We start from the raw sequence: 13,656 nt of genomic DNA on the forward strand, positions 1-13,656 counted from the left end.
GGAATCTAAATTTAAATTGCAAAGATCGAATTTCTGAATCTTCAGCGATCGAGATGTGCATTCAAGGAATGCACTGGGGACTCAGATACATCTTACAAGGTGTACAACCAGAAACGTTTGATGAATTGTCCACAAAAGCCCATAAATTGGAGATTAATCTTGATGGACAAGAACCGCCAGTTCCTGACCCCCACAAGGCTAAGGAGAGACAAGAAACGAGAAAAGGGGGCAAGCCACCATTCAAAAATGAAAAGAAGGAGGCTATGGCCACAAGTGTAACACCCTTTAAGGTTGTTCTCAAAACTACCAGGAGAGAAGACAGTAAGATCAATGCACATCAAGAACAAGGAAAGAGGAAACCAACTTTCAAAGAGATGCAGGATAAGGAGTACCCTTTCTTTGATTCTGTTGTCCCTGGTATGTTTGACGATCTGTTAAGTATAAACTTGATCACGCTTCCTGAGATGAAGCGATCCGATGAGGTCAGGAACACTGACGATCCAAATTACTGTAAGTATCACCGATTGGTTGGGCATCCCATTCAAAAATGCTTTATCTTCAAAGACAAAGTAATGGAGTTGGCGAGACAAGGAAAAATTCTCCTTGAAAAAGACAAGGCTAGTGTGAATCAAATGTCCATTGATTTTCTGCAATCCATGGAGGTTAAAAGAGTCAGGGCTCCTGCATTGCCAACAATTCAATTTGGTTCATTGGATCCCATAGAAATCGAGCAAGAAAGTGCTCTTCCAACTCATCAAAAACATGCATATGAAGATGGAAAGGCATTACAATCCGATGTGAACGATGAAAGATGGATTTTAGTCACTCGAGGAAGGAGGCGACATTCCCGTCCATCTAATAAGGCGAACAAGGCTTTAACAAGAAGTCTGTTGATCTGGAAGGGGAAAGAGAAGCATGTAAAAAGAAACCATGACTGTCATAATTTTCAAGGAAGCCGAATCTGGGACAAGCAAAAGTTGCGGACTCCTGTCACTCTAAGAGAATTCATGCCAAAAGAATTCTTGGATGTTGATATGGTCACAAGTTACACAACGCGAGTAGATCATGTCGAAGAACAAAAAGATGATACTCGTGAATCTCTCTGTGAGATAGCTTGTGTGCCTATCAGCGATGAAAAAAGTCGTATGCTCACCAGCAATGAAGAGGTGAACGTCACAAGTATCACTTTTACTAGTGAAGACTTATTACTTGGGTCAACACCGCATAATCGCCCTTTGTTTGTGACTGGTTATGCAAATGAGCGAAAAGTGAATAGAATTTTGATAGATGGAGGTTTCGCAGTCAATATTCTTCCTTTAAAGATTCTGAAGGAGTTTGGCATCCCGGTTGATGAACCCTCTAACAGTCGACTGATGATTCAAGGTTTTAACGAATGAGGGCAAAGAGCTCTTGGATCACTAAATTTGGAGATATTCATTGATGACATGACGTCCAGAGTACTGTTATATGTGATAGATGCTAAAACAACATACAATGTATTGTTGGGAAGGCTCTGGATTCATGAAAATGGAGTTGTACCTTCAACTCTTCATCAATGCTTCAAGTACTGTCAAAACAGGGTGGCAAGAAATGTGAAAGCTGATGATAATCCTTTCACTGAGGCGGAGGCATATATTGTCGATGCCAAATTTTACATCAAAAGACACAATGCGAAGGATAAATCTGAGCAACCTCTATCTGTGGATAAAATCCAGAACCCCGAATCTCTGAGTGCAAAAGAGGAGAAAGTGATAATTTCCAAATCAAAAGAGAAAATTCATGAAGAAACTGATGTTTCATTGCCAAATAATGAATCAATTGCCTTTCGCTGTCCTCCCAAGTTAAGGATGGAACAGGGACAGTCACCTGCAATTCAGCATGAAACTCTAAAAGATTTGACTCTTCCGATAGCTCATCTTGATACAAAGAAGGCGTCATCTCCTCCCCTTAAAAGGTCTAACCCTTTAAATAAGGAATCTGACATCGAACAAGACACCATACCAAAGTCAAGAACCAAAGAAGATTTTGATCCCATTGCCTATGAGCTTCTCGCTAAGGCTGGATACGATCTCAAAGGATCCTCGGTGTTAAATGTTCCATCCTCTCAGTCTACTAGTGGCATGATGCATGCGTTGAATCCTACCCAAAAGATGTTGAAGGAAAAAGGATATGCCGTTGAAAATCCAAAATTTGGTCTTGGCTATTCCTCTCCTACACCAATCCGCATTAAGATCAACAGAGCTAGCAGCCAATATATTGCTGTGGAGGATGAGTCTTCTCACATAATCGGTAAATTTCAAACTTTTCACAAAAAGGAGAATAAAGCTCCGCGGGTATCTGTTTTTAAGAGATTAGGACCGCAAAGAAAATAAAAATCTCAAAACTCTCATAGGGGTAAAGAAAAAATGGCAAAGTCATTGCAAAATCTTGAAGAATCTTTTGATTGTTCTCATAAATTTGGTAGCATCATTCCCTCGAGAATGAGAAGATGCACAGACCTTATAATAAAGTGTGGGACTGACTTAAGGGTCAGGGAGCATACTGTGGTGTACACAAGACTAAAAGAGGATGATGAGGAGAGTGTTGCTTCATGCAATCACATAACCCTAATTGACGGTGACTCTCCTGAAGAAGAAGAAGATGCTGAAGACGCTCCACCTGAATTGGAAAAAGGTGTTAAGGCCACTGTGGATGATCTAAAGAAAATCAATCTTGGTACTTCAGAGAACCCGCATCCAATATACGTAAGTGCTTTATTGAGCCCCGACAAAGAGAATGCATATATTGAACTTTTGCGGGAGTATCAAGATGTTTTTACATGGACTTATAAAGAAATGCCGGATTTAGACCCAAAAGTGGCCGTCCACCATTTGGCTGTTAAAAAGGGAGTTCGACCTATGAAGCAAGCACATCGGATGTTTAGACCCGATTTGATTCCATTAATCGAAATTGAAATCAATAAACTTATTGAAGTCGGGTTTATTCGTGAAGTTAAATATCCCACATGGATTTCGAGTATCGTGCCTGTGCGGAAGAAGATTGGGCAAATCCGCATCTGCGTCGATTTCAGAGATCTTAACAATGCTTGTCTCAAAAATGACTTTCCTTTACCGATCACTGAGCTCATGATTGATACAACTACTGGGCATGAAGTTCTGTCATTTATGGATGGTTCTTCTGGATATAATCAAATTCGATTGGCACCAGAGGATGAGGAGCTCACTGCATTTCGTACTCATAAGGGTATTTATTGTTATAAAGTAATGCCCTTTGGTCTCAAAAATGCTGGGGCTACATATCAAAGAGCAATGCAAAGCATCTTTGACGACATGCTTCATAAAAATATCGAGTGTTATGTAGATGATTTAGTCGTTAAATCAAAGAAAAGAAATAATCACTTGGAGAACTTGAGACAAGTTTTTGATCGGTTGAGAAGGTATCAACTCAAAATGAACCACCTCAAGTGTGCATTTGGAGTCACGTCCGAAAAATTTCTTGGTTTTGTGGTTCGCCATCGAGGTATTGAAATTGATCAGGCCAAAATTGATGTTATATTGAGAATGCCTAAACCTCGTGACATTCATGAATTGAAAAGTCTTCAAGGGCGATTAGCTTATCTGCGGAGATTTATCTCAAATTTGGCAGGAAGGTGTCAACCATTTAGTCGCTTGATGAAGAAAGATGTGCCATTTCAATGGGATGAGGCATGTAGTAATGCATTCAATAGCATTAAGTCTTATCTTATGAAAGCACCGGTTCTGGCTGCACCTATTCATGGAAAGCCATTACTTCTTTATATTTCTACTCAGGAACGCTCAGTGGGGGCATTGCTTGCACAAGAAAATAATGAAGGAAAAGAGGTTGCTCTTTATTATTTAAGCAGAATGATGACCCCTAACGAACTAAACTATTCGCCGATTGAAAAGTTGTGTTTAGCTCTTATTTTTGTAATACAGAAGTTAAAACACTACTTTCAAACATATAGTGTGAGACTCATTTCTAGGGCGAATCCCATAAAGTATGTGATGAGTAGGCCAGTATTATCCGACCGTTTAGCTAGATGGTATCTTCAGTTACAACAGTTTGAGATTATTTATGTGCTTCAAAAAGCTGTGAAAGGACAAGTTCTGGCAGATTTTCTTACTGATCACCCTATACCTGCTGAATGGGAGTTAAGTGATGACCTACCAGATGAGGATGTGCTCCTTATTGAGATTCGTCCACCATGTAAAATGTATTTTGATGGTACTGCTCATCGTCATGGGGCTGGAGCGGGGATTGTATTCGTAACTCCTAATGGAGAGATATTGTTATACTCTTTTACCCTAAATCAATATTGTTCAAACAATGTCGCTGAGTACCAAGCTCTCATACTCGGATTTGAAATAGTTGTCGACATGGAACAGTTGGACATTCAAATCTATGGTGATTCTCTATTGGTGATCAACCAACTCTTAGGGAGTTATGAAGTCAAAAAATCCGAGTTAATTCCGTATCACAAATACGCAACGCGACTTATGAAGCGGCTTGGAGGTGCAAGTATTAAGCATGTTCCTAGAAGAGAAAATAAGCAAGCTGATGCATTAGATGTGCTAGCCTCTTCACTTGCCATGCCGGATCATGAGATACAAGTTCGTGTATGCCAAAAGTGGGTAGTTCCTTCACTAATTGATGATGAAAATATTGAAGGAGGCGACGCTCATGTGGTTTCAACCTATGAAATTGACAAAGAAAATTGGAGACAACCCCTCGTTGATTATCTCAAATATCAAAAATTACCTGAAGAGCAACGTAGAAGAACTGGCATCCGTCGTCGAGCCCCTCATTTTATCTTGTACAAGGACACGTTGTACCGAAAATCATTTGAAGGTGTACTGTTGCGCTGTCTGAACAAAGAAGAGGCATATCGGGCGATGCACGATGCACATTCTGGAATATGCGGAGCTCACCAATCCGGTCCCAAGTTGCATTTTTGGATTAAAAGGATGGGTTACTATTGGCCTACTATGGTCAAAGATTGCATAGAATATGCTCAAAGATGTCAAGCTTGCCAGTTTCATGCAAATTACATTCATCAATCACCTGAGCCGTTACACCCGACCGTTGCTTCTTGGCCTTTTGATGCTTGGGGCCTTGATGTTGTGGGGCCATTACCAAAATCGTCCGATCAACACTTATATATATTGGTTGCGACCGACTACTTTTCTAAGTGGACTGAAACCATACCGCTCAAGCAAGTTAGAAAGGAAGATGTGGTGAATTTTATTCGTGTGAATATTATTTACCGTTATGGAGTTCCCCGGTACATCATCACAAATAATGGAAAATCCTTCTCCAATAGTTTGATGGATAAGTTGTGTGAAAATTTAATCTCAAGCAACGCAAGTCTTACATGTACAATGCCCCCGCCAATGGTCTCGCAGAGGCATTCAACAAAACTTTGTGTAATTTGTTGAAGAAAGTGGTGGCTAAATCAAAAAAAGACTGGCACGAAAGGATAGGTGAAACTCTTTGGGCTTATCGCACCACATACCGAACTCCAACGCAAGCCACACCATATGCCTTAGTCTATGGTGTAGAAGCTGTTCTACCCCTTGAGCAACAAATTCCTTCTTTGAGAATTGCTATCCAAGAAGGGTCCACGGAGGAAGAAAATGTTCGCCTGCGCCTTGAAGAATTGGAAGTTTTAGATGAAAAGAGATTAGAGACCCAACAAAATCTGGAATACTATCAAGCCCGTCTCTCTAGAGCCTTCAATAAGAAAGTTCGGCGCCGCTCCTTTCAAGTCGGGGACATGGTACTCGCCGTTCGAAAATCAATAGTTATGACTCATCGCACTAAAGACAAATTTGTCTCCAAATGGGATGGGCCATATGTCGTTCGAGAAGTCTACACGAATGGCGCGTACAAATTGGTGGACAAAGATGGCGTGAAAGTTGGTCCTATAAATGAAAAATTCATGAAGTTATAAATGCCATAAAAAAAAGTGTAGCACTCCATGACGCATGAGTCTAAACTGCATGTTGCTCCAGACCCGCATGAGCTAAAACTGTGGACAATACCCACCAATAGTGTAGCACGTGGTTAAACTGCTGAAACACTCCACCAAATCTAAAATGGTAAACAAAAGGATACTCCTGACCCGCAAGAGTTTAAACTGTGAACGGTAGGAACTACGTGTGACTTGATTCCCTTTTGGGGATACGTAGGCAGTTTAAAGGGCAACTTCTAAGTTCAGTTACAACCCTATAAAACTAAAGTCTTTGTCCGAATGATTCTTTTGATAAAAAAAAAAAAAGAACATTCATCTTTAGGACAGTTCAAATTATTTTGTGACATATACTTGAAAGTGTATTATTTAGGTTATCAAATTATTTGGATAATTATCTTTTCAAGTGTGATCAAAATTATGCAAAGATAGAATTCTTCATACTACGGTTGATAGCCTAAAATGGTGGCTATCGAAAGAGCAAGTAAAGACGAGGACGTCTGCAAGAATGTGATGAAAAGAAAAAAAGTTTCATTATGAAGTGCTTGTACTCATAGCTGCACGCTTTGAGTAATTAACAAGAGATGAAATTTGAAACAAAATAAAAGATGACAACTATTCCTAGAATTCAAATGACGACAGCTCCTTTCGGTTGTTTTCAAGTAATGCTTGCATCTTGTCCAAAGTTTGACTCTCCTCAGCAAGTAGGGGCGAGGAATTCTCAATCTTTCGAACTTCATTTTGTAAGTCGACCATCACGCCTTGCACTCGGGTAAGCTCATCTTGCTCTTCTCGTAGCAGTGAAAGCGTCTCCTTCCTGTGAGTATCCAAGAACTCAAGTCGCTTCCTCAACTCTACTTCCTCGCGATCAATCTCCTTAAGTTTCAACATGTGTGTTGAGATCTTCTCCACCTGTTGTCTCTCCTTACTCTGAGCGTCTCTAAGATGTTGGGTGGCCGTAGAAAGCAACTCATCATATGATTCAGCTGGAATTTTATTTGAGAGAGAAGATTTCATTGCAACGTAACGAACTGCATTTGCAAAGAAAGCCTTTAAAAGGCCTTGCAAATTTGAGATATCCGCGGCATTGAAGCTTTGCATTTCCTCCATGATTTCGTTGACTTTCATTTCAAGTGCAGGCATGCGCTCTAAGGTTATTTGAGATATCATCACCCTCAAGTTATTCCACAACATTTGGATATAGTTTCGACGGCATGTTGAGATCACGCTCTGGGGGCAAAATTCAGACACTTGGGATGCCCTTGGCCACGATGGTGGATCAAAAACTTTGAGTTTCCTTTTGGCCGATGGAGTCATATGCTCCTCCTTCCATGGCATGACCTGCTGAATCACATTTTCATCCTCTACTGCCTTTTTGGAGTTCTCACTTGCACCCTTTTTTTGGGTAGAACTGACCACTTGTTTGGCCAAAAGTTCAAATGCAGTAGGTCCTTCAACTGATACTTGACTTGGTTCTCCATCATCAATGAAGATCAAGTCTTGATCATCCAACTGTAGGGAAAAATGTTGTGAGACAAATCATGAATATAAAATTAACAAGCAAATTTCAAATGCTAGATTAAAAAAGGCTAGGAGGGTCCTTACAATATTGGCACGGCTTATACCGGGCACGGATATATCTGGAATGTCTTTAAAGAGTTCTTTAGAATCTAAACCAATGTCATCCAAGGGGAGAGTCATTACCTTGGATTTCTTGCGCTTCCAATGCTGGTCCGTACTGGTGGATTGCTCTTCCTCCTCATTAAAAGGTTCGCTCCTCTTCTTCTCATGTGAATTGCAAGAATCATGATCAACAGCTTCCACAATGTTTGAAGGAAGATGAAATGAAGTACCCTTCGAAAATCCTTCATTAGGAGTAAGGTCCTCATGGGAAGTAGCTTTGTTGTTTGAACTCTTCAAAATTTCCTTCTCGCTTCTCATAGTCTTTTGCTTCATCTCAAGACTATTGCCAACCTTGGAAGAATTGTTCAGCTTTGCAAGTTCCTTCCCTTTCGACTTCTTCTGCTCCCCATTTGATTGGACACTCTTAATCAAAGTATCACGCCCTTTGAGGAGATGATCATCATGCACCATAACCCATCATGTTCGAAAGCCCGAAGATGTGTGTTTGCTAGCATTCAAGGGATAGCTAGGGAAAAGTACCCTTGACTCTGTTTTACTGCGAATGGCAGTGCGCCAGAGTATTCGACTCAAGTCATAACTTGTGGAACGAACATCTGCCCCGAGTTCCTGGGGAGGAACTTGATAAAATCCGAATTGCCGCGCGAATCTGTATGGACTATATGGCTCAACAAGGAAATCCCCTTCAGCATGTGAAACTAAGTAATTTGAGCAGGCGCTTACAAAATAGCTTAGTTCGAGATTTGCTAATTTGTCATTGTCAATAAAAAGTTCATTACGGTTCTTCACAAGAGAAGTGGGTCCCCAAGTTGCTTTGTCTCCCTGATGAATGAGGTCGCGAGCACTATTTTCATCAAAGTATCGTGCACCACCCTCTTCAGAATAGTTGGTCATGGTGGATCCAGGCATGGTATTTAGAGTCGAATAATGGGTAGAGAAATAACTCGCTAACCAAGCATATACATAGTGCACCGGAAAAGCCGCGCGTGCACACCCTAGGGTAGCTGAGTTTGAAATTTTATCAAACCCACGGTATATGTTTAGCAGGACAGGAACAGCAAGGCAAGTCTTACGACCGGCAGCCATCATACTAGCCATTTTAAAAGTAGATAGTCTAATATAATGAAGGTCCTCATCAGGTAAAGCAAAGACACAGAGCCAACAAGATATAAATGCTGCAAGGTAGGTCTCTTCCCGCAAGTGAAGTTTAACTCCGATGGTGTCAAATACGCCATTGTCTTGACTTGAAAATTTGCGTGGTTGTCCAATTTCGCCATCCGGATTTTGGGTCGCTTGAGCACGAGATGCCCTCTTTATCCTTCTCTGCTTTGGCTTTGAGTACCTGCTTTTGCCTTGAAACCAGAACTTAATCCATTGGGCAGCAGAAACTCCAGTTTTGTTGGATTCCCCATGTTGAAGATGATGTAAGGCTGCGAACAAATATTCACAATTTTGTGGAATATGCCTTAATTTCTTCTCATTTACTCCAGTTAGCTCCTCCGCGCATGGGATTACCTCTTCATAGATACCCCCGATGATTGGAAATCCTCCTAACTTGTGCAGGTCCCAAAGTGAGAGAGGCAATTCCCCGACAGATGTATGCAAGGTATTAGTGTCTGGGCACCACGCCTCGCAGAATGCCCTAAGTACATGGGGATTCCTATCATATGTGAAAAGTGAAGCATATAAGGCATCAAACAAGTAATTTGCACGAAACACTTGTTTGCTCCTGCCGAGAATATTCTCCAACTACTCCCAAAAACTCTCGATGTAACTGAATGCACCATTAAGTCTCAAGGAAGGACCCCAGTGTGCATCTCCGTCTATGATCCGCCTGCCAAGGGTTTGAAAGGGAGTTGTCCTTGGCTCCTTACTGTGAATAAGGGAACTCAAGGAGTGGACTTTCGTGCCGTCATCTTGAGAATGTTCAAGTGACCAGTCCTTCAATTCTGGGTACTGGTGAGAAGGCCACTTACCCGAGTAAGATCCTTGTATAGGGATATGCACCAGTAATTTCGTTCCTTTGTCATCAGAGTCGTCATGACTATTGGCGATAAGGAGGTACCTTTCGTTTGAAGTGATTACTTCCTTGAATATTGCCATTTCGTCAAGGCTAACCTGCATAAAAAAAAAAAAAAAAAAAAAAAGGGTCACGATGGCGCGATCAAAGATAGTAAGTGGAGTACTAAGTCGTTAGCATAGGATAAATAACGAGATTTCTGGGCGCTAGTAAGCTCTTGTTGAGGTGGACATTTGCGCCTTCTTTATATACTCCTCAAGCCATAATATGGCTCTCGTGGGAGTTTGCGGTTGCGCCTTCTTCAAATTTTGGTTGCGCCATCTCCTTTGTACTCCTCAAGCCATAATATGGTTTTCGTGGGAGTTTGCGGTTGCGCCTTCTTCAAATTGAGTGGTCACACCCACTTCATGTACTCCTCAAGCCATAATACGGCTCTCGTGGGAGTTTGCGGTTGCACTTTCTTTAAATTTTGGCTGTATCATCTCCTTCATGTACTCCTCAAGCCATAATATGGCTCTCGTGGGAGTTTGCGGTTGCACCTTCTTTAAATTTTGGCTGTATCATCTCCTTCATGTGCTCCTCAAGCCATAATATGACTCTCGTGGGAGTTTGCGGTTGCGCCTTCTTCAAATTAAATGTCTACCATACAAGATGTGTCGGGGATCCTTCTTCTCATATCACCAAAAAAAAAAAAAAATTGGCATTGATAAGAAATAAAAGCCATAAGGTATGTGAATTACCTTAGCGTTTTGAACTCCAAGAGTTATGGTCCTAAAATTGTGGACACAATTGGAACGTCAATTTACTTCAAACAAGCTATGCCAACGTCAGCTGCAAAAAAACAAAAAAAAAATTCAGCCATAATTTTTGTTTGAAAAAAAAACAAAAAAAGAGAAAAAAAAACAAAGAAGTGACGTGTGGCATGCAATGGCGGGACAAGTTCTTATGGTGGGCCATGCTTATCTTTAATATCAAGTACGGCATTATTTAGTCATCGGGTGATGTTCCCTTCTTATCACACGAAGTCAAAAAAAAAAAAAAAAAAAAAAGAGGAGGAAGAAAAATCATCAACGACAAATCTTGCCTTGCTTCGTAAGAACAGACATTCAAGAAAAAGACGTGGCGCGGGGCATGTGTTGCTCTAACCAATTACCATCAGCAAAATTGCATGCAAACTACTTGAATTGCAATTTGAATAAAGAAACAGTATGGACCTGGCCGTGAATCGAGAAAGCCATGGTATACAGCAATGGAAAGAAAACACGTGCACTTTGCATGCGGGAGAGTAATCAGATGCTTAAAGTTTCTTGGCCCCGAATTCAATTGTTAATCTATGCCCATTAAATTTCAAAAGGGCATTCAGATGTCAACAACTTTGGGACACTAATAAAACCCGAGTTTGAAAATTTCAATCCTACAAGCATAGCAATCGCTGATTATTTCATGAAAGTTTGCCCGTTCAATTTGAGATAACAAACTATCACCTAGTTTCACTAGAAGGCAAATGTTCAGTTTGGTTCATGACTTAATCCAGTGAGTTTTGATTCGACAAAGCGTGTTATAAAGATTCAATCAAGATGGGTGGTACCTGAGTAATGCGGGGCCGGCTCCTGGTAAAGGCTAACGTCTTGGTGCTTGCAATTCGAGGTATTTGGAGCTATGTGGAAGTCAAGAATATTTATAACTTGGTGATTCGATCTTGAGGACTTCATATTCGGTGATCACGGTGGGCTTGGTTTAAAGTAAGTTGAAGATTTCGGAAACCAAGAGGTTTGGCCGTTTTAGAAGTCATCCAACATGGAAATATGAATCCAGTGGCTAATTTAGAAGTTACAAATTGACTTCAAAGGCTCTATAATAGAATTGAAAGCTATCGGAACTTGTGCACTTGTGTAGCCTAATTGGTGTTGGCAATTCCCAAATTAATGAACATTGCTTGGCAGACAAAGGTAATTGCCTGGGCATTGATTCTAGCAATTACTCCTTCCTCGTAAGACTCAATTTAGATGACTACTAGTTGCCACATCATGAGAAATGGAAATGGTTGAAAGTGGTTATCTAATTGTCATGGAATCGACCGCAAACCAAATGGAAAGTGGCCTCATGACTTCTTAAAGTTTGACAAAACCCAATTTTCAGCAGCGACAAGTGCAAGAAAGAATTAAAATTCCAGCAACGACAAATGTGAGAAAATTGAATTTCTTAGCAAGAAAGTTTCCAGATGAGATTGTGAATTACCTGGTGTGAAGCTGACGGCTTGTAGTTCTTCAAGAAAGCTGGAAAATTTCGGTCTAGACGAAAGCTGGAAAACGGCACGAGCTAGAAGGCTTCGCAAATTGTAATTCTCCAAGCAAGCTGAAAAAAAAAAAAAAAAAACCTTGCAAGTTGTGTTGTACAGGTTGTGTCTCTTCATATAGAAGAAAGGAAGTCACAGTTCATTTGGGAGTTGCAAGGACCGGACATTGTGACATGACAAATTCGGTTCCGAGAGTTGGAAGTGTCCAGTAGTTTATTTTGGCAATAGTCAACTTGTTGCAGTGATACCCAATTGGACATTTCCATCCCTTATTTCAAAGTATTGCCGGTTACTTTAAACATTTGAGTAATCTTAGGAAGAGGAGCATTACTTCTGTTTTTGTTTTGTTTCTCTCCATTTCCGAGGTGCTCAACTTGGTAGAATTGGTTTTGGCAATTACCAATTCATTGCAAGTGCTCAATGAATTCGGCAATGCTCAATTTGGAAATAATTGAAGGTGGTATGTTTCTAATTCTCTTGGAATCAATTGCAAGTCAATTAGGGAAGCTTTCGAAATTCGGCATTCAGAAGTTACCAACATTGGTTTTGGGAATACATTTGCGATTTAGGAAGTGTTAAAACTTAGCAAATTCTATATTGCCAAGTGCCACGAACAAGATTTGGTGGTCAGCAACTTGAGATGCAATTTGGAAATTATCAATTCGACTTAGCAAGTCTGCCGCATGTAATTTTGAGTGCCGAAGTGTGAAGACATTTCCTAATCTTTGCACCATGTTTCGGCTCTCTAGAGTGGAAGTTTCATGATAAGTATTCCACCGAACAAAGTCATAGCGATGCTTTGATTATTAAATGTTTGGGCGGTGCAATGGTCATAGAAGGTTCCCAAATGCACGAGACTAATTGCAAGCAACAGATTCATTGTAATCACTTGGGTAATGATCCTACGCATTGCACCTTGGTATAAACCACACGTGATTCAAGGGAAATCAGCCTCCTTTTATTAAAAAAAAAAAATCAAGTACTTCAAGTCTCTATTTCAATCCTTGACAAGCAAGTTTCAATTGAGTCTTGAAGTGGGGGCATTTGTAGACAAAGAAAATTTATTTAATTTATTTAGTTAAGATTTATTTAAATTAAATTGATCTTGATTAAATTAAGTTAAATTATAGAAGTTCATTATGTTTTGAACTTGCAAATTGGGCCAATATTATATGGGCTATTAAACCAAATTAAATTTGTAATGCCCATTTAAGTTGAAGTGAATTAATTGATTTATTAATTCACAATGCAGTATTTGGGTTGGCCCATTATTTAAACCCAGGTTAAATGGATTTCTTGAGTAACAAGTGATCCAAAATGCAGGAAGATTCTGAGGGTTTTCTTGAAGATCTAGCCTACATATTTTGGCTATAAATAGAGATCTTTCCTCAAGGCAAAGACACAAGAAAAATTCCTAACTTTCGGAGAAACTCTGTCAAATTTTCTCAAGAGCTTTCTTCCTCAAATCCAAGTCCAATTCAAATCAAACAAATCCTCCTGCTACCGGTGTTGAAGACTTAAAGTTCCAAGTGTTTGACGCCATCATCAAATCAATTGTTTTCTACGCCAAAATTGTAGGAAACACCCTTTCGATTGGAGAACAAGTCTTTTCGGCCCTTCAATTGAAACTATTCGAAGAAAAGAATCAGGGGATTAATTTCTTTGATTCAAGAACTTTCAGAGATTGTAACCCGCTCATTATTTGATTTA

At 40.2% G+C, this 13,656-nt stretch overlaps 1 protein-coding gene across 1 annotated transcript; it reads right to left on the reverse strand.

The window, feature by feature from the left end:
* Positions 1 to 6,536: 6,536 nt before the first annotated feature.
* Positions 6,537 to 8,086, reverse strand: LOC140014738 (uncharacterized). The gene is made up of 2 exons (XM_072065921.1): positions 7,694 to 8,086; positions 6,537 to 7,501 (listed from the first exon to the last, which is right to left on the reverse strand). The coding sequence occupies exons 1-2, from the start codon at positions 8,081 to 8,083 to the stop codon at positions 6,611 to 6,613; spliced, it is 1,281 nt and encodes a 426-aa protein (XP_071922022.1). The 5' UTR covers positions 8,084 to 8,086; the 3' UTR covers positions 6,537 to 6,610.
* Positions 8,087 to 13,656: the final 5,570 nt, after the last annotated feature.

The sequence above is a fragment of the Coffea arabica genome, chromosome 1c (genome assembly GCF_036785885.1).
Source record: "Coffea arabica cultivar ET-39 chromosome 1c, Coffea Arabica ET-39 HiFi, whole genome shotgun sequence".
Classification (NCBI taxonomy): Eukaryota; Viridiplantae; Streptophyta; class Magnoliopsida; order Gentianales; family Rubiaceae; genus Coffea; species Coffea arabica.

Excerpts from the sequence above, each read along its gene's own strand:
- LOC140014738 (XM_072065921.1), bottom strand. The coding sequence starts at position 8,083 with ATGGTGCATGATGATCATCTCCTCAAAGGGCGTGATACTTTGATTAAG. Across the intron at positions 7,502-7,693 it reads GGAAGCGCAAGAAATCCAAG|TTGGATGATCAAGACTTGAT; the intron begins GTAATGACTCTC and ends TTTTCCCTACAG.